The sequence below is a fragment of the Cottoperca gobio genome, chromosome 5 (genome assembly GCF_900634415.1).
Source record: "Cottoperca gobio chromosome 5, fCotGob3.1, whole genome shotgun sequence".
Taxonomy (NCBI): Eukaryota; Metazoa; Chordata; class Actinopteri; order Perciformes; family Bovichtidae; genus Cottoperca; species Cottoperca gobio.
Genome location: NC_041359.1, coordinates 8,880,113 through 8,903,339, shown reverse-complemented (window position 1 = coordinate 8,903,339; position 23,227 = coordinate 8,880,113). Strand labels below are relative to the sequence as shown.

At 41.1% G+C, this 23,227-nt stretch overlaps 1 protein-coding gene across 1 annotated transcript in view; it reads right to left on the bottom strand.

The window, feature by feature from the left end:
• Positions 1-18,499: 18,499 nt before the first annotated feature.
• Positions 18,500-23,227, bottom strand: part of magi1b (membrane associated guanylate kinase, WW and PDZ domain containing 1b) — a 135,017-nt gene continuing 130,289 nt past the window's right edge. Inside the window, 1 exon segment of the mRNA XM_029430826.1 lies at positions 18,500-20,739. Within this exon segment, the coding sequence (XP_029286686.1) occupies positions 19,439-20,739 (1,301 nt within the window). The 3' untranslated portion in view covers positions 18,500-19,438.

Sequence of the window (23,227 nt, the reverse complement as noted above, 5' to 3'; positions counted from 1 at the left end):
ACGAATACAGACTACCTCCGCCTGCTGTTATTGAAAGTTATTTCCTCTCATGCAGGCGCAGAACATACGTGCTAGTTGGCCGTTGGTTGTACTCTTTGCGTTGTATCCAAATGCAGGCGATGTCGCCACTTGTTCTATGATGTATGACAAACACAAGACTCTTACCCAGGAGACTGCTGCTCATTTCCCATGTGAAACCAAAACTCAACACTTTGACTTATTTTACCTTACTTCGTATGTAATGTACTTAACTTACATACGTAACTTAAATAGTAACAAACGTACTTATTTCAACCCAAACCATGATCCTTTCGTAAACCTAACCAAGTAGTTTTGTTTGATCTCACAGCTTTAACCACGTGTTTATTTGTGACCATTTCACGAAGTAGAAGCGTAGAAGAGTAGGTGCAGTTTGTCCTGTCTGATGCATTATAATGGTAATGATAACAACTAATAATTGTCGTTTAATGGGCTGATAACATTCAAAATGGCTGAGTAATATCAACCATCTCTTCTAACTAGAAAGAAAACTTTTCCTGTAAAATCAAATGTAAATGGGGCACTGAATCTTGCTTTTATTGCCTTTCATCCTTTCTAACAATCATTTCCAAAAAATGTTGGAGTAGTTGAGAGACACTGGACCAAACAGATTGAAGGTTTATAGACAGATCTGTCACACCTTCAAAGAGCTTCTCAACGCATTCTTCTTTTCATCATTGCTTTTCATACCTTATGGCTGAAAACAAGAGCCAAGTGTTCACACCATATGCCTGATAAAAAAGAGCAAAGACAAACGTACAGGTGTCATAAATGAGACACAGGCGAAATGAGAGCATATGTGTGCTTCAACTAGTGAAGGAAAAAGTAGCCAGGCAGCAATTTTGATCCTAGATACCATAAAAGAGAAATATTAAGTCACAATTCACACAGACACAGAAGAGGAGAAAGAGAGAAAAATGAAGAATATTGAAAAATAAATATTAATAATATAATTGCTGAGCCTTTTCACTGTAAATTCACCCAGAGTTCGCACTCTGATCACATTTCTACCCCTCCCATCTCCTCTTCCCCCTCTCTGGGTCTCTGTTTTCAATCTTGCAAGGCTTCAGATCCCCCTGCATGTACACACATACATACACACAACCTCCCACTCAACCCCTACGGCTTGTGCTCCTGGTCTCATTGTACCAAACTGATAGCTTGAACATCCAGGGAATGTGCCTTCATCAAAACACTCTCCTATCTCATTAACAGCCGGATAAAAGGGAAAGGGTGTGATGGTCTCTGTTTCACCCTCTTTTTCCTCTTCTCTGCCCTACCTTTCCTGTCAGGTTTGTGCAAGACGAAAAGACATGAAAGGGAACAGAAACGATGGTGCTGGATATGGCTATGTGGGAACAGACATTATGAGATAGAGTAAGAGGTACAAATGGAGTGAAAGTGGAGACATTTTCTTGCATCACTGAACGTTGTGCCTCCAGTAAAAGGGTTTACGCTGTGATAACCATTGAGGACAGGTTGTTCGTCATGTTTCTGGAAATGTGGGGAGATTCTATTTTTTATTAAAAGGAGTTTACAAACACGCATTTAGGGTTTTGGCATTTTTAAAGGCTAAATGTAAAAAAGATTTACATTAGATTTGACCGTTTCAAGTCAGAAATGCAATAAACTAAATAAAAATTAAAGGAATTTAGTATCCTCCACCAAAATTATATCAGGACAAAAGCCCATAGTATAGGTAGATACAAGTAATAGAATATATATTTTAACTGGTAAAATAATTAATAAAGTGGGAAATTAATACGTTATTGTATTATTACTACTCCAGAGGAATTTGGACTTCTGGCCTCAGTATTGCAAGAATTCCGTGTATTCCCCTGCAGGCATAGGCAATAGTCATGAAACTGTTATATAAGAACTGCTGCTGGACATTGGTCAAATTTAATAAAGTAAAGATAATTAATTTTTCAATGGCCTCTCATAATACTGAGAAAGTACTGTGAAATTATCCAGACATCTTGAATTTTTATGCATTTTTTCAAAAAAATCCTTTGATGCACTAATGTCGAAGTTATTTGGCATAACCAAGAAGATCACTAGATAATTGATTTTATAATATAATGAAGTATTAGAATGTGAATACCACAGAGATTTTTTGTGTTAGGACTAATAATAATAAAGTTAACTAATTGTTCATTCACTAGCTTTTCCATAGCTTTCAATAGACTTTCTCTGTTTTCACATGATCAAAGTTCCATGCTAAGGTTACGCAACACCAGGACCAACTCAAACTGTGAAACACGTTTATAGGATTGAAACACTGACAGCATTGAGCATTATCTCATTGTATTCCTCTGATTGAGATGAATCTGTGAATACCTTGTAAAGCACTGTGGGCCTTGCATTCTACATGTATCTGCTTGTATAGCATGGATGTCTTCAGTCATTTAAGACTATTGATCAATATTCATTGTGTTTAGTTTAGTATTTTAATGTTTCTGGGAGATGTGTGTTATTTGTAACATGGTCGTATGGGAATGAATAGTGTTTTGAAGTAAAAGTCCCAGTTAACATGTAAACAGGTATATCTTTATACATTGGATCATAAATGATGTATTTTAGTATATTATGTAGTAAAGAGCATGAGACAGTTAGATGCATCATTATTCCTGGCATCTTCATTATAGTTGTGATATTACCTTTGAAATTTGCAAACCAACTTTGTGGTGGGAGGACATGAATGAAAACATGAGCTCGTACGCTGCTTCTGTGCAGCTGTAAAGCAACATACTTTTCAAGGCTGTGCTTTTACTGTGTGTTGCTCTTAGAGATGCATAACCTGCTGCTACTCTCCCAGGCCGTAAATGAGAAAGTGTTTTTCAACATAATCCAAATGAAGCAATGCTAAAAAAGCAGGAAGGAGAATAATTGTTAAAGACAGAGCGACTGTGAATCCAGAGTCCTACTTTTAGTGAATGATGTGCCCTAAACTTCAAAGACCCCACTCAACAAAACCTGATAACCCTGAGAAGCTTGAACTATCCCAATCCAAACTACCTTCATCCCTATAAGCAAGTTTACCATAACATCTGAGGGCTCCTGGCAAACATCATTAACTCTACAGAGAACTCACTTACATCATTAAGGTCAAAGGTCAAATCAAAAAGCCTTGACGAGCGTAATGAGTAAAGTTGTCTACAGACTCACCACATACAAACACATTTGGGGTCTAGAATCTAGAATCTGGAGCTCTGTTAGTGCTCAAGGGCGAGTGTGTGTGTGTGTGTGTGTGTGTGTGTGTGTGTGTGTGTGTGTGTGTGTGTGTGTGTGTGTGTGTGTGTGTGTGTGTGTGTCTGTGTGTGTGTGTCTGTGTGTGTGTGTCTGTGTGTGTGTGTGTGTGAGAAGGGGTTTGCTGAGTTAGCATGGAGTGGCTTATTTGACCACTGTCAGTCTGGTGGGAGCGTTCAAACACTCAAGGCCCAAACGGCTCTGATAGCCGGTTGAGATAACCCCTGGTGACCTTTGTCTGACATCATCACTGCCAGACAGAGGTCAGTCAGAGGGTCAGCCGGGGAGGCACAGGGGTGACTTACCCGAATATACAAAGGCGAGATGAATGTGTGTGTGCCAGGTTGTGTGTGTGTGTGTGTGTGTGTGTGTGTGTGGTTAAGATGGACTATGTACAGTATTTGTATAGTGAAAATGCCCAAGTTATCACTTTTATAGTTGGGAGGTTTCATTAATTGATGTTGACTTAGTTGTTTTTTTCTTTTCAATTTTAAGCTACATGTACTTTACTTGAGTATTTCCATTTTATGCTACTTTATACTCTTACTCTATTACATTTTGGAAGCTAATATTGAACTTTTACTCCACTACATTTATTTGACAGCTTTAGTTACTTCGCAGATTCAGATTAATACATAATATAAATCAACTAATGTATTATTATAAATTAAGCCACCCAGCAGTATTTAAAGTAGTTTATATATATTATTCTAAAATACTTTTTGTATTTAAAGTATATTTTAATGCTGATACTTGTGTTATTTTACTTAAGTAAGATTTTGAATGTAGGACTTTGAATTGTAACAGAGTATTTTTACACTGTGGTGTTGCTACTTTTTCTTAAATAAAAGCTCTGAAAACTTCCTCCACACTGACATTTCCCATAGTAAAGTAAAGAAAACTAACTCCAACTGAAGGTCTGAGTCAAACCCAGATAGAACATAATATTAAAATAATAACTGAATGAAAAAGGTAGATCCAATGATAACATGACCCAGCTACCGTAAATACAGAGACGTCACGCTGATGCTGTTCTCCTGTCAGACTCTGTAACAGAGGGAATAACCAGAACACAGTTGTAAACTCCTGACGTCACAGTACTCGAGTGCCAGAGAGCGTTCGCAGGCCCGCTAAACGTCAGCAGGGTAAAGTATGAGTGGGAAAAATCCAGGCAGACGCAGTGCACGCTTTTAGAACAGAGGATTCACTCTGTGAGTCTGGGAAGCGTCACTACAAGTTTAATTCCCTCTTGTACAGAACTTTCTGTATATTCGGTGCACGCAGACACATAGGGTTTGAATGATGCAGACAATCAAGATCTACGTGACCTTGCTCTTAAATATGTAAAACCTCAGTTTTCTCTGTGAGTTAAACAAACTATTTTAGTTTTAGGTTTTATCTTTCACATGAAAATACTGTGTGAGAAAAAGAAAAGGAAAAAGAGAGGCTGAGATGTGATTTTCTATTTCTTCTGCACAGCAGGCGAAGCAGTGGAGCGTCCTCTAGGGTCCCTCCCTGGAGAAATCCCCACCAGATTGTGGAGATGGCTGGTCAACAGGGGTCACGGAGCATGCTCAGTGCCGTTTTCCCACAGAACTAGCGTGGTTTGAGTCCTTGGTCATGCTGTGTGACCCTCTCTTACTGGATATTGTGTCGTGCTGCCTAGGGAGCTGCCACTTCATTGAGATGTCTGGTCAGTCTCAGTCGAGTCACCAGCTAGCTCTGCTTTTTTTATAACATGATAAAGTTGATCAATTATACTGTTAAAAAAAGAGAACTCAAGATATATTTTTAATCAGAACATACAGTAACTCTCTATTTTTAGAATCAGGACTTATAAATGACCCGTTCTACTTTGTGTAGACCCTTCCCACCCCGGTCTTATGGCTCCAAGGGTCCTTCCAGGATACATTTCCCAGTCAGACTTCATGGGGAAGTCCACGTCCAAGCTCATAGGCGTTTTACTCAACCCATCCGGCTACGAGATGTCTGAGCCTGTGTTCTGCGCAGTTAATCACCAGCCCACCGCCCCCTGCATTGTCCGGGACAGGGTGGGTCGTAGGGGTGTGGGGGGAAGGTCACCTTTCCTCCCACTCGAGGGGGGTAACACAAACCATCTTTCACAATCTTCATTCATCCCTTCGCTGTGAGACGTCAGATCCTGGACACACATGTGCTTACTCACACTAACCCTCAGAGGATGCGATGCGGAGCAGCGAAGAATTCGTGGAAGGAACACAGATCACACTCCCACATGCACACACACACAAACACACAGGCCAACCTGGCTCAACACATGACACACATTGTCTCCCACCCAGTGTGCATGCCTCTTATTAAGCTTTATTGCTCAAGACACCATCCTATGAATCAAATATTTTTGGCTCAAGATACAAACTAGTAAACAGAGGCAAACACTCCTGTTGGTTCTTCCTGTCTTTGTACATGACTTTTTAAAAATTATTTCCCAACTAAAAGAGGGGTGTATGAATTACTTATCCATTAGTCAGTGTATTACCTAACGTAGATGGCGGTTGGCACACCCCACAGTTTCGAGAAGCAGGCAGAAGTACAGGCACGGAAGCAACGAAATGTACTGCTGTGGACGGGGTCAACCTAAAAGAAAGGCCCACCAAACAAATATGTATCAGTTTAAGTGTACGCCATATTTAGAATATTTTCACCGCTTTACCTTGCTGTCAGACAGCCCTTTCCGAAGGGGAACTAAAGTTGTTATATCCATCTTTGCTCATACCCAAGGCAACAGACTCAATTGAAACAAAATTAAATGGTATCTTGCAGAAAACAGGAGTTGCTGGTGTACCGCTGCCTTGATCAGTTAGTTAGTTTGTGTTATTGTGGGACTTTGGTGAATCAGAACCAATCGAGGCAGTGATAGCTCATCACCTCCTGTGTTCTGCAAAGTAAAATGACTGTTTTTCTCTTTTAAAATGATTGGCTGTGGCAAGAGCAAAGAGCTTCAGTCCCCCATCTGAAAAATAGACTGAATAGCTGTCTCAGGGCAAGGCGAGGGGATAAAAATATTTGCAATATAGCGTACACTTAAAATTATATATTTTTAGATGGGCCTTTCTTTTGGTTTGCAGAACGTTGTGCTGTCGTCCCCGTCCACAGCAGTTCATTGCTTAGCTTCCGTGTAGTAACTCCTGTCTGTTTCTCCAAACTATGATACAAACTATGATACACTGACTATGGATAAGTACCTCATTAAAACCCCACTTCGAAACGTCCAAACTATCCCTTTAAGACAAATCAGTTTCCCTGTACAGATATTACATACTGGTACAGAAATAGAGGGCTTCTTTATCTTCAAATCACAAAAGGTTTTACTCTGTGGCAATAAATTCCCTAAAGAGGCCTAAAATATTAAATCTGCCTCTCCTCATCTCTATCACTGTCTCTGTCTCCCTGCTGTGTGTATTATTAATGTGCCTCTACAACAACTCCACAAGGGTTCCCCATGCAAGATTAGCAATAGGTAGACCAGAGAGTCTGTTCTGCTGGAGTCTCAGTTCATAAAACAAGCTCATAAAATTGATAAACTTAGCAGTAAATATAGACTTACTCGGTGGTCTCCTGGCTGGCGCCTCGTGTATTTTTCATAGTACTTTACTCTGATAGTCTGATACCACTGTTTTTTGTAATCCTATGAGAGAAACATCAACATCAAGAGGTCAACTGGCTATTGATCATCTTCTCTCTGCGGTAAATTGTTGCTCAGATTAGATAGCGTTGTCAGTGGCCGTAGAGACAGGAGCGGAAGGGAAGATTAATGAGGAATGTCAGGTGACTGCATTGTCTTACTTCTGAAACCTTCTTCATTCATGTATTCCCCCTTGAGGACTCTAACCTGCTTCTTTCTTGGAAACTAAAACTGAATTGATTTATTTTGGTCTATAAAAGAAGGAGCGTAATTATACACATTCACGTGCAGGTCAAAGGCTTTAGAACCTGCCAAACCACAAATTAATGTAAAGCTACATTGATCATTTTGGGCTACTATGGGACAGAATCATGTTATTAAATTATAATGTTAGTTGCAAGTAGCAAACAATTCGGCAGACAAAGAGCAACATTAGCATTCATTTGAAGTTGGGTTTCTGGTCACAGATTTAAGTATAATATTCACCCTTCTACCTTTGTTGGTTGCCACCAACTGAGGAATAAAACTAGCTCTTGAGCTACTAAATGCTTCTAGGTTCACCAGCTATTTGCTAACGTTGTCTGTCTGCCATTTGGTGCCGGATATAGGTATATATAGGTAGGTACAGTGGGTTTATCAGAGCATGTTTGCTTAAAACAGCCATCTATAGACGGCAATATGAACAACACTACATTACACAAAGTCATTTGACCCATCGTTCATATTGAAATGAACAATGCTTCAGTGCTCCTTGAGATATTCTGCAGGATTCTGAACTGGTGCAGGTTTGACGGTTCAGTCACACCTGTCACACAACAATCATCTTACTGGTGAGCTGTGAGCAATGATTACAATGTTTGCATTTTAACCGGATTAAGATCCAATTAGGATTTAAATGTGGTCTATTTAAAGCTGCACAAATCCCTATTTTTATATTAACAATGGATCATGACTATAAACATGTCTCATCGCTGACAGAAAGAATGATCACCAAACTCTGTATTTCCCCTCAGCTCTACGGTGCGTTTTAGTTTTATGGCCCCTTTTACTGTTTTGACTCAACATTCTGAGATTTTCAGTGAAACATCTTCGATGAACCCACGGTACATTACCTGTCCAGCAACAAACAGGCAGAAAAAGTGAGCAACTGATGAACATCGTGGAGCCTTTAAGAGACAGAAATGTTCCTAATAAAATATATTTAGGAATTGGTGGAGAACACAATCAAGCTAAAAGAAGAATGAAAATTGAACTTGCATTCAGTAGCTATCCAGAAATATAAATGAATACAGAGGTTGTTCAGAGTCTGCTGGGTGCAACACAGAGCATCAACTGTTTGCTAACCTGTTCGCCATTTCAACTGCGTGAGGTGATATTCATAGACAGCATATAAATAAATGGACGTAGTCACTGTGATATCACCCATTAGTTTGTGGACTACAGCTATGAAGCCTCGAGTTTGTCCATCGCCATCTTGGTTTTTTGGAACCAGAGGTGACATGAGAAGATCAAGACATTTTTTGGTCATCAAAATGTTACAAACAACTTTCATGAAGTGAAAACGCTGTGAAGGGGTTAAAGTTCTAAGACAAAAACGAGGTCAACACCCAAACCGATCAACACCGTGGTAGTGACCAGTCAGGTAGCCAAGCTCTGAAGCATAGCCTGCTTTACTGTCTGTTTTACTCTAAATGGGACAAAATGAACATCATGCTGAATTGAAGAAGACTTGACACTAGTGATTGAGACCAGAAACTGGAAAATGTTTACTGAGGTAAAACGAGATGAGAACTAGGGTAATTTTCTAAACAATCAGACTTATTTTTGCAACCAGTGGAGTCGCCCCCTGCCGGCCAGTTTAAGGTGCTTCACTTTTCAGTGCCGGAGGTTGCCACTTGATAATATGTCAGTGTTGTGTTCACAGCTTGTTGCACCGCCCCCAAGTGGGCAAAAGAAGACAGAAGAAAAATATAAAACAAATTTGGAAGTTACAGGTTGAGGCCACAGCTTCTATCTTACAATACCAAATCACCAGCAGATTTCCTTTCCATCTGTAGCAGTCTACCAGCAGGAAGTTTACAGCCACCACAGTCAACCCAATGCGTGCCTGGCCAAACGGCCTTTGTCTTTGTTCTACTGCAACAAAGAGGAAACCCTAAAACAGAGAACACAGAGAGGGTCTCAGGACAGTTTGGTGCCGTGCAGAAAACAGAATTCTTACAGGCTAGTTTTCCACAACTCAGTCACACCTGATCAGGCCACACAAAAAGCTTTTGTGTATGGAAATGTTTATTCCAAATGTATCTTTCATTATTTCCACTTTGCTTTCTGCTACAGGTCAGTGACGAGGTCAAAACGCAGATGTATATCTGATTTGTGTTTTTCTTGGCTGACTGCAGCCTTATTAGCATGCTGCGTAGATCTCCTTGCAATTCCCCCTGCGGTGAAGATCGACTGCGTGTGTGCGCCCTGCCCTGCTAAAGCAATTCACTTTGTGTACATTAGATAATGTCACGGATTAGTTATATATGCCAAAAGCCACACATTTGGGACTGAATTAATTCAGTTAATTTCAACAATGGCCAGTTGACTCTGTGTGGAGTGTACATAGCAACACAACCTCATTGTGTTGTACAGTGCTCTCTAATAGAAGCTGTAGCTGCACACAAATCTGTGTTGTTAAATAAAGCTTCTGCACATCTTACAGTATGGTTATTACAGAGAAGCTGCTGCTAAAAGAGGAAAATAGTCGTGAAAAGGGGCCATGAGAAAACACTTAACTTGTGCTGGCTAAGCATATTTCTTCGCTGTGTTTTTGCTGATGACTCTGTGTCCAGCCCCTGCAGCCTGTCTTTAACTCCACCATGCTATAGATGAATTGGTATTTTGATGTAGTGATGCATAAAAGGCTATGCAAAAACACATCATGCGGCGGTCAGGCAGTAACTCAACTTGAAAGCAAACCATGTGTTGTTTGTGTGTGAGCGTTTTTGTCAGATAGGCGTGCAGTGTATAGGGAGGGGTGTGAGTCATGTAGTAAACAGTGAATCGGCCCACGCAGAGCCTGCCATCTTTTCTGTGTCCTTGCTGGAAGACTTTTTATATCTCGCACTAAATCATCTGTCAGTCTCACAGGCCTTTCAAAACCTTTAGGCAAATGTGTGTTTGGATGTGCACAGAGCTCCTTTAAAAAAACGGAAACTAAGTGTGCTCAACTCCACTGATAAGAGCTATCTACTTTTCTCCAGTACAACCAGATAAATCATTTAAAAGTTTAGTGCGTATTCAAGGTGGTGCGTATTCTATATTTCAAGGTGGTGCGTATTCTTTGAAATGTGGGAAAAAGCATTTCTCACATTTGGATGTTCTAGCCCCCCAAAAAAGATTTATTCAACTGATATATTTCTAAAAAAAAGAAGCTGGAATTTTGTGTAGATCACCTGTTTCATCGGAGCAACAGTAGAGGGCGTTTTATCTCAGCTTCACTGACCCTGAGCCAGCGCGCTGCTGCGTGACATCAGCTCACTCCCTGCAAGACTCAATCAATACCACGGACAAAAGAAGCCTCAGACCGTCATCTCCTCCCGACCCCGACTATGACAAATAACACACAAACATCCACACACAAATTCCTACGTTGACATATTGATCCGTCTTTCTCTGACAGGGTCCTTGGCCTTGGATGTTAAATGTGTGACACTTTGGCAGGAAACTCCCTGTTTTTTAATGGAGAATGTGGGCGTAATAACGGCAGATTGCTCTCATTTTAGAGCATCAGTCACACTCGAGCCCGTGAGTTACAGCTCTGGAGGTGACGCTGTGTCAGCCACAGGAAGTGGTCTGTTGACTCTGTGAGCTGTCTGTTCTCACAGCTTCAAGGCAGTGATGGTGTTAGGGAGGGAGAGTGTGAGGACTTCAGCTGGCCACAAGATGACACTGTGGGACATAAACATGTGTACTTTTATCTGGCATTTTTTAGATAAAAGTTGAGTTTCCAACAGGCAAGCTGCATTTACTATGAAGCTCATAAAACTAACTGGCATGTATTGCATTATATTTACTTCATGAAGCCAAATGGTCTAAGCAGTGAATTTCAATGTATTTCACAAAATTCTGAATTTCCTTCATACTGTGATTAAATGTGAGTTTTCAATTTATTGCTGTTTCCTCTACAGTTTACATTCTGTTTGCAAAAACCACAGCTTTCAATCTTATAATCCAGTCCCATCACTTCCTGTTTTATCCATATATTTTTGGAACAATCTTAATCTGTATCGTTCATGTCTGTTTATTTTGAAACAGCTTTTCTAAAATGGCTTTTCTGTGTTAAAGAGGCAATTTAATATCACACCTTCATAAAGTTGGATGACGCATTAGTTGAATTTGTTTACCTTGTGTATTACCTTTTGTTTGTGTTTTGTTGCTTTTTGTTTTATTGTATGTAAAGCACTTTGTAAGCATTGGTTTTAGAAATGTACTATATAAATAAAGGTTATTATTATTATTATTATTATTATTATTTATTATTATTATTATCATTATTATTATTATAAGAGGCCGATAAAAGAAAAAGGTCAACATTGATGCAGCACACACAAATTAATCGTGATATTTGGTCTCTTGTACAGGTTAATAAGATACTGTACATTTAAGAAGACACTGTACCTTTAAGAAGATACTGCACCTTTAAGAAGATACAGTATCTTTAAGAAGATACAGTATCTTTAAGAAGACACTGTACCTTTAAGAAGACACTGTACCTTTAAGAAGATACTGTATAGACACCTCATGTTATCGGTCGGTTGTTTGTGATATGTTGCATACCTAATTAATTTGTCCACAGTTTATAATAATTTAAAAAAGAATATATAATGAAACAAAACTCACAGAGGAATGAGAGGAAACAATTAAGAAGTGTGGACGATATTAGTTTTTGTTTTTTGTGTGAAACCATGGCAACATTTCACGGGCCATGGGCCACACAAGATAACGAACGGCAAGTAATTTCAGTAAAACTACTTCTGATTGCCAGAATAAACAGCCTCCTCAATGTAACAGATAATAAGTCACTTAATAATGACTCCTTATTAAAACATATACTGATTAAAGCACATTTTCATGTTTGCATTTTACTTTTTACCTGATTTTAGTAAATTCCAGTCATTGCAACGCTACTCCTTTTAAACACAGTAATTATCAGGCTCCAATTGTAGTTATTAGAATAACCTTATTTAGTGCAGTGTCGAATCTAAAACACTCTTGTTTAGGTCAAATTAAATGAGAGTGTACTGATCTAAAACTTTGTACTTTTGTGTCCCAAACCTGCTTCTCTTCTCTTGCACTTGTCTTTGAGGTGTGACTGAAGTATTCTGGGAGCTCAGGATCAAACCTCTCATGGATGAAAAAGAGAAGTAGCACTCATCCACTCAGGATGACGATGATGAACCCTCTTCAGCGTAGTCCTGTGCATCAGCCAGGTCAAACTGGAGAGCTTTCACTCCCTTTACTTCTTTGGCCAATCAGAGTTGCTTTTTAGAGTCAAGGGACCAATTACAGGAACATCGGCCCACTCAGTAAGAGCTCCTTCACTGAAGGGCCTGTAAATCAAGAAGATGGCCTGTTTTCAAACACCAAACATCACATCACATCACTAAGACACCCAGCGGCCAACCAGCTGCTACGGTCAGCATCTATCAGAACCACTGGACCATCTCTGAGCCATGCTCACTCCTGTCTACAACCACCAGCCATTTCCCAAACTGTGAGCCAAAGACAGTTTAACCAATCCCAAGAAAGATAATCCCAAAACATATGTCAGTCAATGGCTGTGGATCTGTTAGATGTCTGATTGTGAAGATAACAAAAATGGGACATATTCCTCTCGTATCATGTCTAACTTTAGTGGGTCATAACACATTTGATATGGAATTAATCTGCAGATGCAAATGAGTACAAACCTTTCTATTGAAGTCAGTTTTTGAGCGACAATAAAAGCCAAAATATGGCCTGCAACAGACTAGAAAGGCTTGTTTTTAGCCTAACCGATTGCCAGAAATGACTTCTGCTACAAAAGCAGTTGTTGATCCCTTTCAGCCCCCAGTGAGGAGTCAGCAGCCAATGATGGAATAAAACAATCAATAAAATTGTTACAGGACTAAATGAGCACAAGCCATTTTTAGGCTGATGGGACTAGTAGCATGCAAGATAAGCTGCGGGAAGACAGATAGATGCATACACACACACACACACACACAGACACACACAGACACACACAGACACACACACACACACACACACACACACACACCTGGCGATGATGAATAACAGTTCAATCGTTTTGTGTTTCATCATGAGTTACACGTCCAACATATGTAATATACTGTAAAAGACAGCAAGTTTGGAAATAGCTACTGTTAATGACTTCCAACGTACATCTTACTTCTTACTCATATAATATTCATCACAACAAACTATCACTCATAATACCACGATGCACATATATCAAATGTGTAGGGGGAGGTTCAATTTGTGCATTCACATCAGACCAGAACAAGGTTACTCATACATTTCCTGCAGTTGAAACATTAACATTTCGGATGTCAATTGCTTTGCCTTTGTCAAGTATAAATATTTATGAAGCGAGGTGTGTATTCAGAAATGTTTTCTGGAGGTTACACAGGAATTCATCTATATAAACAGGGATATTGATTTCCACAAAATGTATCTGTTCCCTGTTTGGTTTTTGTCAGACTACTAATGCAGTGCAGGTTTTTGTATCAAATGAAGGCAAACATAATCATTTAACTTTCAGACGTAACATCACGCAACATATTTGGTAGATGTGAATTCAATCCGTATCATTTGAACTGTGAGCGATATTTTTCAAGGTTCACTGCCAGCTGTGTCATTCATATGTCACTCAGAACTAATACATCTTAACTGAAACTCATTTGAATCTTTATTTTGAGGTATATTTATATTTGGACATACAGCGTATGTATGTAGGAGTATTACTATTACAACTGGTGAAGGAAAGTAAGAATAGATTAGATCCTCACCCACTTTTAAAATCTCAAAACTTCTTTTGTATTTTGCCAAAGTAACTCTCCCCTCCTGCCTCCACGACTCCTTTGAAGCAACTTCAGAGCATCAATATTTAACCTGACATTGTCAAAATCTAAAAAAAGAAATGATGTTGAAAGGAAGGCAGATCTTTGAAGCATGTTTTCCTGTAGACCCGCGCTGAACGCAGGACTCATTTCCTCTTTTTTGAGGACAACACAGGCACAGGCACGTTGCATTATCATGCTCTTACAGAAGCTACGGGCAGAGCACAGAACAGGAAGGCTACTTGACATAGGTGAAGGATTATTTCTATATTGGACCCCCTTGAAAAGGAGATGATACATCTGAAGGGGTTTTGCCTCCTCTATATCCTCATTTCATTTTCTGCTGACAGGACAGGACATGTACGCTCATGTAACATTTCATAAAGTAACAGCAGGCCATAAGAAAAGAAGAGTCACTAACGATGTAGTTTGACACTCAGACACAAAGAAGACTTGGCTTGGTTTGGGTTAGGGGATTATAGAATAAACGGTGACTGTTGGTAGGAAACGCAGACTTTGTGGATCTATAATAGCAACACCCAACTTCCTGCTTTGCTCCTGATGGATAAGAGTATTAATTACTAGGGCCACTGTAGGACTTTGTCACGTGAACGTAAACATATCTTGTTTTGGGGCATTTGTTGTACTGATTCTGTTGTTATTCTCCTGAGGCCACGCAGAGGGCTGAGCACAAGGTCCCCCGCATAGCGGTGATAAAAGTTGTGGCCTTCCCGGTGTGCTTGGTGCAATATGCAAGTATTGCAAGGTACGTCTTCACCCACGTGGGGAGCAGCTTTGGACCTATCTACATGACAGCGTCTTGCTTCTTTGCAAAGATGTCCGCCCTCTACAACCCTCTGATCTACTTTAGATCTGCATGAAAGAAGCAGTTTTTCCGCTGCGTGATGACCATACAGTGTTGCAAGTATCGTCTTTATCCTAACAGCTCAGTGTGCCTGCTCCATCAGACTGACTTAAAACACCTGCTTGTAAAAAAAGTCCATAGCAATGCCTTCCTTTGTTCACTCTTTAAGAGGGAGAGTGAGTAAAAGTTATTTTACAAGCAGAACACTGACATCGCAATGAGTGTAACATTGTTGAAAAACTGCCTCACACAAAATCTGAAATGAATCATTCAACAATGGCAAAGCCGACTTTTCCACATGCATTACTTATGACAGTATAACTATTTCATCGGTTCAGTCCGAGGCGGCTTTCAGACCACCATTTTGTTTTCTAACAGTGAATGAGTCACTCTTAAAACATTGCATCATTCTGATCATGAGGTGTGCTGTAATTTGCCTTTGATCAGGAGCTCCGTATGCATGAGACAGGATGAGGGATTTAGTTGTGAGACCTGATGAGAAGAAAAACACTTGAATCTGAACACCACACTCAGCACAAGGGGGGGGGGGGTTTGCTTCTTGGCTCATTAGACACGCATACATGCACACATTTCAACAGAGAAGGGAAGTCAAGAGCAACACCTCTGGGGCAGGCACAAGTTCAGTATCTCCTGAGGAGTGGCTACAGTGGTCATTGTGGAGACATAGGCCGCAGACATGGAGTAACATTAGCATTCATTTGAAGTTGTGTTTCTTGCAACTTGATGAATGTCCAGCAGTCACTCTTCTTTTGGCTTCCACCGTGAAAATATCTATCTTTTTAGCTGCAAGATGCTCCACTGTGTTCATCAGCTAGTTGCTAACGTTGTCTGCACAATACCTGGCTAGTTGCTTTTTCAGTTTTTTTTTAAAACTGCTGCCTGCTGTAATACATTACGCTACAATATGCCAAACCACTCTTGAGGGGAACAAAAGTGAATAATTCTCTGGTTTTGTTACTATGAGTGACACCATTACAAGTTGTCATTGTTTGCATTGTTAAGATAACTTAGCTAAATGCTAACATGGTCACAGTGACGTCATGTTAACATATTGATGTTTAACAGGTATAACCTCAGCCACGTGGTCGTGGACATAATCTATGTTTGTACCAAATGTCGTGGCATTCCATCCAGGAGCTGTTGAGATATTTCACTAGAGCCAAGCAATATTAACGTGATGGCAGATGAAACAATCAGGAGCTCATTTAATAATTTAACATTCATTCTCTAGATCCAAATGTTCACAGCAATCGATCCAATAGCTGTCAAGATATTTCCCTCAAGGTCAGGGGATTACCAAAGACAGAAGGCTAAATGTCTGCACACACATTCATGGCAATCCATCCTCCAGATAATTCAGTCTGAATGAAGGTGGTGGACCGACACATATCGCCATCCACTGAGTCAACCTGCTAGCATGACTAAATATATTGATGGGTGCAGCTTTTATAAAAAGCGTCTGTACATATACTTTTCTTTCAGCTGCTGATTGGTTAGTGTGACAACTGCAAGATGCTGCAGTTGTTTCTCTTCTTAATAAAACCATCCACCACAATAGCCTCTAGAGTTACATGTATGCACCATATCCTATTGAGTGCTATACTGTAACCATGATAAGAAAAACACACACCACATTAAGTATTATGACAAAGAACAGTTACTACATGGCAGCATCGTGGATGTCCATGACATGACAGCAGAGGTAACCACAACAGGCTTGTTATATAGTAAATCTGAGCTTCCTGAGAGAACTTCAACATTTCTTTAACTTTCTCCCTCTCTTGAGTGAAAGCATCTTGAAATCCTGAGCACACACAGCCAAAAATAACCTTTTCATTTACTTTTCTCCCTCAGCCTTGTTTACGCAGCCACAACTCATGTCTGCTCCAGTCAGCTCGAGGAGAGAGCCTGTTGCATCGATGTTTCCATGGCAACGGGAGCGTGAAGGTGTTCCAAGGTTGGCGCAAGATCACCTGGAGCGGAGCCGATGGGAGAACGGAGGCTTAACCCTGCGGGCCGTCGCCACGCTGGGCTGTAGGGCATGTTGTTATTAGACTTTTCATTACCGTCCCTTTCCTCCTGCACTGACATGATGAATTGTCACCAGAAACAGGCTGTTAATCATTTTCTGGGGGTGCACAAGCAATAAAACATGGGAGCTCTGCTCCTGCATTTGATGATGAGAAGGAGTGGAGTATGTCCTGATAAAGATGGAGAGAGATTTAAAGAGAGGGGAGGAGAGTGTTTCGCTGCTGGAATTACATCCATTATTTAGAAGCTGCTTCCCCTTCACTGTGAGAGAGGAGAGAGGAAGGAGATGTTTGCAGGGTACAAACATCTCCTTTATGTCTCTTTGTGGACGGTGCTAAGTCCTGAATAACACCCCATTCTTACAAAAATGAATATTTAACGTAATTATAGTAAAAAATACAAAATTAGGTACCAATTTAAAATAAAATCCCTTCTGGGCAACTTCTTGTAACTTGTAATCAACAATCTTGAGCAGCACTGCATGCCTCCTGTACAACGGCAGTGAGCCAGATGCGTAAATGTAGCCATATAAAAACCCTTTCAGATCATTGCATCAAAAGGAGTAAGATTGAAACGTGGAGAAACTGGGCCAAATAAAGCTCTGATATGTTACCGTTTGATCGTGAAGCTTCAACTGCTTCCCATTTCCTCTTATGAGCTGCACAGATTGTGTCCACGGGGAAATCTTGAATGCATACTTTTGAACACATGGTATTAAGTACCTTTGCATGTGTCGTAGCAACTGGAAGAAAATACGTTGTGATGAAAGTGAAGAAAATCTTCACAGTTCTCTGCATGTTAATGCCGAAACATGGTTCCAATGCATCATGTAAATATGACCAAAATTATCATACCATTAGTAGACACACATGCCCTGTTGAATATGTAAGTGGCTGTATCTTAAGACTTCATGTCAGAAAATACCATACAAAGATAAAAGAAAATGAATCTTGTAAAATCATGTATCTTGGACAGAAATACATGCTGTGCCTCATCTGTCTCTGCACCTCAGCATCAAGCACTGCCAGACAACAGATTTCTCTGCAGTAGTAAATCCCTGCTGGCATTCACAGGTCACCAGGAGAGACCACTCTGTTCTCTGCTTTTCTCTCATCTCCCCCATTGTTTTTTCAAAAAGAAAGACATGGCACAGCCCTCCCCGGCCGGCGTCATCGTCACCTACTGCTGTCAATGTCCTGAATAAGTGACGCAGCTTCTCCGCTGTCTGTTTTCTATCACATGAAAAATCTTGCAGTAAAAAGAGAGGATACAGGAAGAGGAAGGAGTGTTGAGGACAATGGGATAAATGGGACATAGAAAAGGCACAAATCAAAGTAAGCATTGAGAGGAGGAACATTTTTCAAGACTGTTCCATCCAGACTTTGATGTTGTGAAAAATGGGAGCTCTTTGCTTTACTTTTCTTCAAAGACTTTATTTCCACACACACACACACACACACTTTTGGGAGGCCTGAGGTAACAATGTCAGCCTTGAGTCTTTTGTCTTTTATTTGCCCAAATGATGAGAGCTCAGTACTCTACAGACTCTCAGGACACTGACACTTACACTCCATGTTTGTATTTGTTTAACCTGTTTTTATGACTTAGATCAAATCCCAAAATGATCCTAATGGCTGTGATAACCAAAGAACCAAAACAACCAGACACTTGTTTTTTTCGTTGAATATATTATTTTATTTTAACATCATCATCATCTTCATAGTTTAACTTTTAATTTTCCCTTCATTCATTTAAAATGATCACCTCTGAATGTACACATACTGCAAACTGTCAAAAATATACAAACAAATGCAGGCTTGTGCTATAGTCTGGTCAAATGTCTAAAAAACAGTGGCACTGGGGAGAGGGGGGGGAGGAGAGAGAGAAAGAGAAAGAAAGAGAGTGAGAGAGAAAGAGAGTGAGAAAGAGAGAGTGAAGGCGGGAGAGAGAGAAAAAGAGACATTGAAACCGGTAAAGACATGCACAGCATCATTGTGAGCACCGGTTACAGTGATCCAGGTGCGCGGTACTTCCATTGGATCCTCGTGGAAAAGTACATACATTTCATCATCTGACAGTGCGGCACAAAATGCCCGTCACATATCAAATCAAAATCAAAATGTTGCTCGTTAATGGAACTGTTAGGCACATCATTGTTTTTTATGGTTTTACATTTTCTGGAAAAGTTTTGACTTATTGTAAATGTAGAATGCTTAACCAAAAACAAGAAGAAAAAAAAAACCATACAATTAAAAAAAGAAAGAAAAAAACCCTTCAAAAGTCATTTTGGAATCACTGTCTTGTTAGTAACTCAACATTGTTACATAATGTGTGTGTGTGTGTGTGTGTATATCTAGTTGTGTTCACAATTGGGTGCATTTCTGTAGAACCATGTGGTACCGTGAGTGAGTACTTGAGGTGTTTGTGGGTAGTGGATGTGATTGGCTGTCAGCCGTCCATTCAGATGCTCAGGTCTTTGGGGCTGTCCTTGTAGGTGTTCTTGGGCTCAGGGATGGTGGATGAGCGACTGGTGTTGGTCTTGAGCGTGCTGTAGTACTCTCTCACTTTAGCCGCTACAAAATTGTCATCGTCCTCTTCGTCCTCCGAGTCGTCCCTTCTGGAGTTCCTGACCGGGGAGATGTCTCGTCCCAGGCTACGGGCTCGGTACTGCGGCTCCGGGGTGCTTCCTCGGCTGGCATAACGCCCCTCCCTCTCAGTCCTCTCAGGTGAGCGGCCCCTCAGCAGTGAGCTGTACTTCTTGTAGGCTGAATCTGAGTCGGGGGTGCGCACTCTGGGCAAGCTGGCGTCTCTGAAGGCGTCTCTCTGGCCACGGAATGCCACATCCCTCAGCAGGCTGTCCCCCTTGTAGGTTCTCTCCATAGAGGAAGCTCTCATTAGCAGGCTGTCCCCCTTGTAGGTTCTCTCCATAGAGGAAGCTCTCATCAGCAGACTGTCCTCCCCGAACAGGCGCTCCTCCCTGCGCAGCGGCGGTAACGTGACCTCCCTGTTCAGGCGGTCCAGGGCCGGGGACTCACGGAGGATGCTGTCCTCAAAAGGGAAGCTGAGTTCAGGAGCCTTGGTTGGCTCCTTCAATACGGCCTCTACTCCGTTGGGCTTCTCGTTGACGCGTCTTTGTCCTGCTGGGGAGGTATAGCGGCGGTAGGGATCTGAGGAATGGGCATGGCGTCTGGTGGGGGAGTGGTGCCGAGAGCGGTGTGGGGACCTGTGGCGGTGAGGCGAGCGGTGAGGCGAGCGGTATGGAGAGCGGTATGGAGAGCGGTTTGGAGAGCGGTGATTAGAGGATTGTTGACCGTGGCGTCTGTCTGGGGAGCCGCCGTGACGGTGTCCCTTGTGACGGTTATCCAAAGTGTTTTCTGCACTGCGTGACCGGCTGTGCACCTTGTCAGGCGAACGATGGCGGCTGCGATGGTGCCCGCTGGAATGGTGGCGGTGGCCGTCACTTCCCTTGTCATCCTTCTTCTTAAACAACTTGGACACACCCTTCCCTGTGGACTTTTTCCCCTTGTTTTTTCCTGTGCTGGTTTTCTTGTTGGGGGAGCGGTGGCGGTGGTTGGAATGGTGGTGCTTGCCGGTGCCGGTGGAGCGGCGGGTCGGCTCCTTCTTGCTCCGGGATGGTTGTTGGGGTTCTGGTGGGTAGCTGGACTCCGATGGCGCATTGTTTAGGGGCAGGGTGCTCACTTCCGCAGCGTTTTGTAACCCTGAGGCTGGGTTGGCTGCGCTGCCGTCGTTGAGGCTGCCGTCTGTAAAACAATGTGACATACAGACGAGGGCAGGGGGATCAAACATGCATCGAGACTTAAATTCTCCGATCTGCTTTCACATTAACCATGCAGAATCACTCAGACACTAGACCGAGAACATTTCCAATGGAAGCCATTCTGATGTTAATGCCAGCAAAGATGGCTCGTTGTTAGATGGCACAGCAACAGCCGATGGTAAAAACATTAGTGTAGCTCACACATGAGAATAAAAGGCAGTGACACAAAGGCAGCCAGTGCTTGAAGAGACTCATTACCCACATTACCCACCTGTTCCCAGGTCTGCCCGAGGTCACCTCTCTGAAGCAGAACGGGACTGGAGGCTTCTTAAAGTCAGAGTCTATGTGCTGCATGTTGATGATGCTGCTTGATTGTACTGATTAGCCATGCTCTTTCATGCGCTGTCATGATGCCTGAGACACTTTGTAAATGATTAAAGCAAATAAAATGCTCAAGATGAGATCCAAAAACTATTGCTGCAGTAACAGCTTGTGCAGTTTAGGTGGCATTTTGCAAAGACTACTAGAATAGAATGTTCTGCACAGTTTTACATCAATGTTGCCTGTATTACCTCAGGGAAATACATCTGGTTAATCAAACTAAACAATCTACATATGCAGCCACCAAGATGCTCTGTTTTTATCAGATTCTTAAGATTAAACTCTGCGGTCATTTTACCCAATTCTACTTGTAAATACGTCTTCAGGTGCAGGAATACAATTACAGCAGTAAACTAGCAATAACCAAATTGGTGTTCATCGATGGTCTATGATTATCAAAACTTATAAACAAGAACAAACTGACATGCAGTTCAACTTTGGACGTGTTGCCCAAATGCAACATGTGGATAACGAATCCATAACAGCGGCTACGGCAGCGGCGGTACTGGCGATGTATTTTGGGTGGATGGGTTGTATGTATGGAGTAGAGCATGGGCATGGGTGAGTTGAGGCCACACCACACAGAGATCAGGATGGCGAAAGAGCGCGACAGAGAGAAAGAAAGACAGGAAGTGGGAGGGAGAGCCGGACGACAGGGGAGGACAGTTACAAACCGTGGTCTGATTTTGGAGGACAGAGGCCTCCCCCATCTTGTCATTTCTCATACATGCAGTGAGATGGGGAACGGCCATCCCTGAAGAAAGACAAGAGCCCAGCGCAATACGGGAAGATACAAAAAAAAAAACAGGAAAAAAGAGAAGAGCACAGGGTTTAGATCGCTTGGAACCAACTTGAAGGAAGAAAAAGGAGAATTATTGTGCTGATTTTTCAATGAAAAAAAAAGTGTTTATTTGATCATTGAGTCATTCAGAATAAAGAGACAGTCCAGGAAAATTGCCCAAACCCTTCAGTGGAACCCATCAGTTACAGAGAAAAAAGTCCTGGAACCAAGCACACACACACACACACACACACACACACACACACACACACACTCAGACACACTAACCCACACACACACCTAAACAAGTGGACACAGAAGCAGCAGAAACCCAAAACCCAAAGAAATAAAGACAGTGAGACTCACACCCACAACAACAGCGTATGAAGCAGTTTTACATTGCTGACAGAAATCAAAATAAAATACTGGCAAGACTGTCGAAGGCTGTGCCAACTAAAAAGTACAAACAATGATCCAAAAATATACAAGTTCACATGATGTCATATTGGTGCAGGTTAAGACAGCACATTCTTAGCGCAAATAAAATTACATTGACAAACTTTTCAAGACAGGCAAATGTATTTCCACTCAAAACAAAATTAAAATAGTAACAAAAACAAAAAGAAGATATTTATGATGACTCAAGACTATAAATCAAAACTAGTCAATACGATTAAAAAAAGAAACGTTCCATAAATATTATGGAAAATAGACAATAGAAGAAAAAAAAAATCAAATTTACAGTTTTGACAAGTTCATGCAGCAATAGACTTTTATCCATTAATATGTGGCTTCGATCATGGCTCTGTACACGGAACAAAAATACTTGTAAAAATGCCTCTATTCTTTTCATCACTGTACAAAACGTCTATATAATTGAACTCTTTTTCTATTTTTGAATTGGGATGGTGGAGTTCCTATTGTCACAGCTTTTCAATGACATTAACAGTGGGTGCAAATAAAATCCATGGATTAGTGAGTAATGTCAAGCACAGTATAGTGAGATTTTCCTCTTTGAAATGGCAAAAAAAAAAAAAAGCATCAGACTGCCTTTTTCTCCTCAATACAGTTCTCACTTAAAAAACCCTTAAGAGTTCAGTAGCTTACATTCACCTTCAATAAATATCATAAATACGCTTGTGTCACGCCATAACCAAAGCTGCAAGATATCCCATTTTATAACGGGATGCAATGGATCAAGTTTTCTTTTCCTCTTAACAGTAAATTAGTGTTAGAGGATTTGGAGCCCTCAATATTACCTCTTACTCACAATAAACACTGATTTTTCACTACTTTTCATTTAATCCCT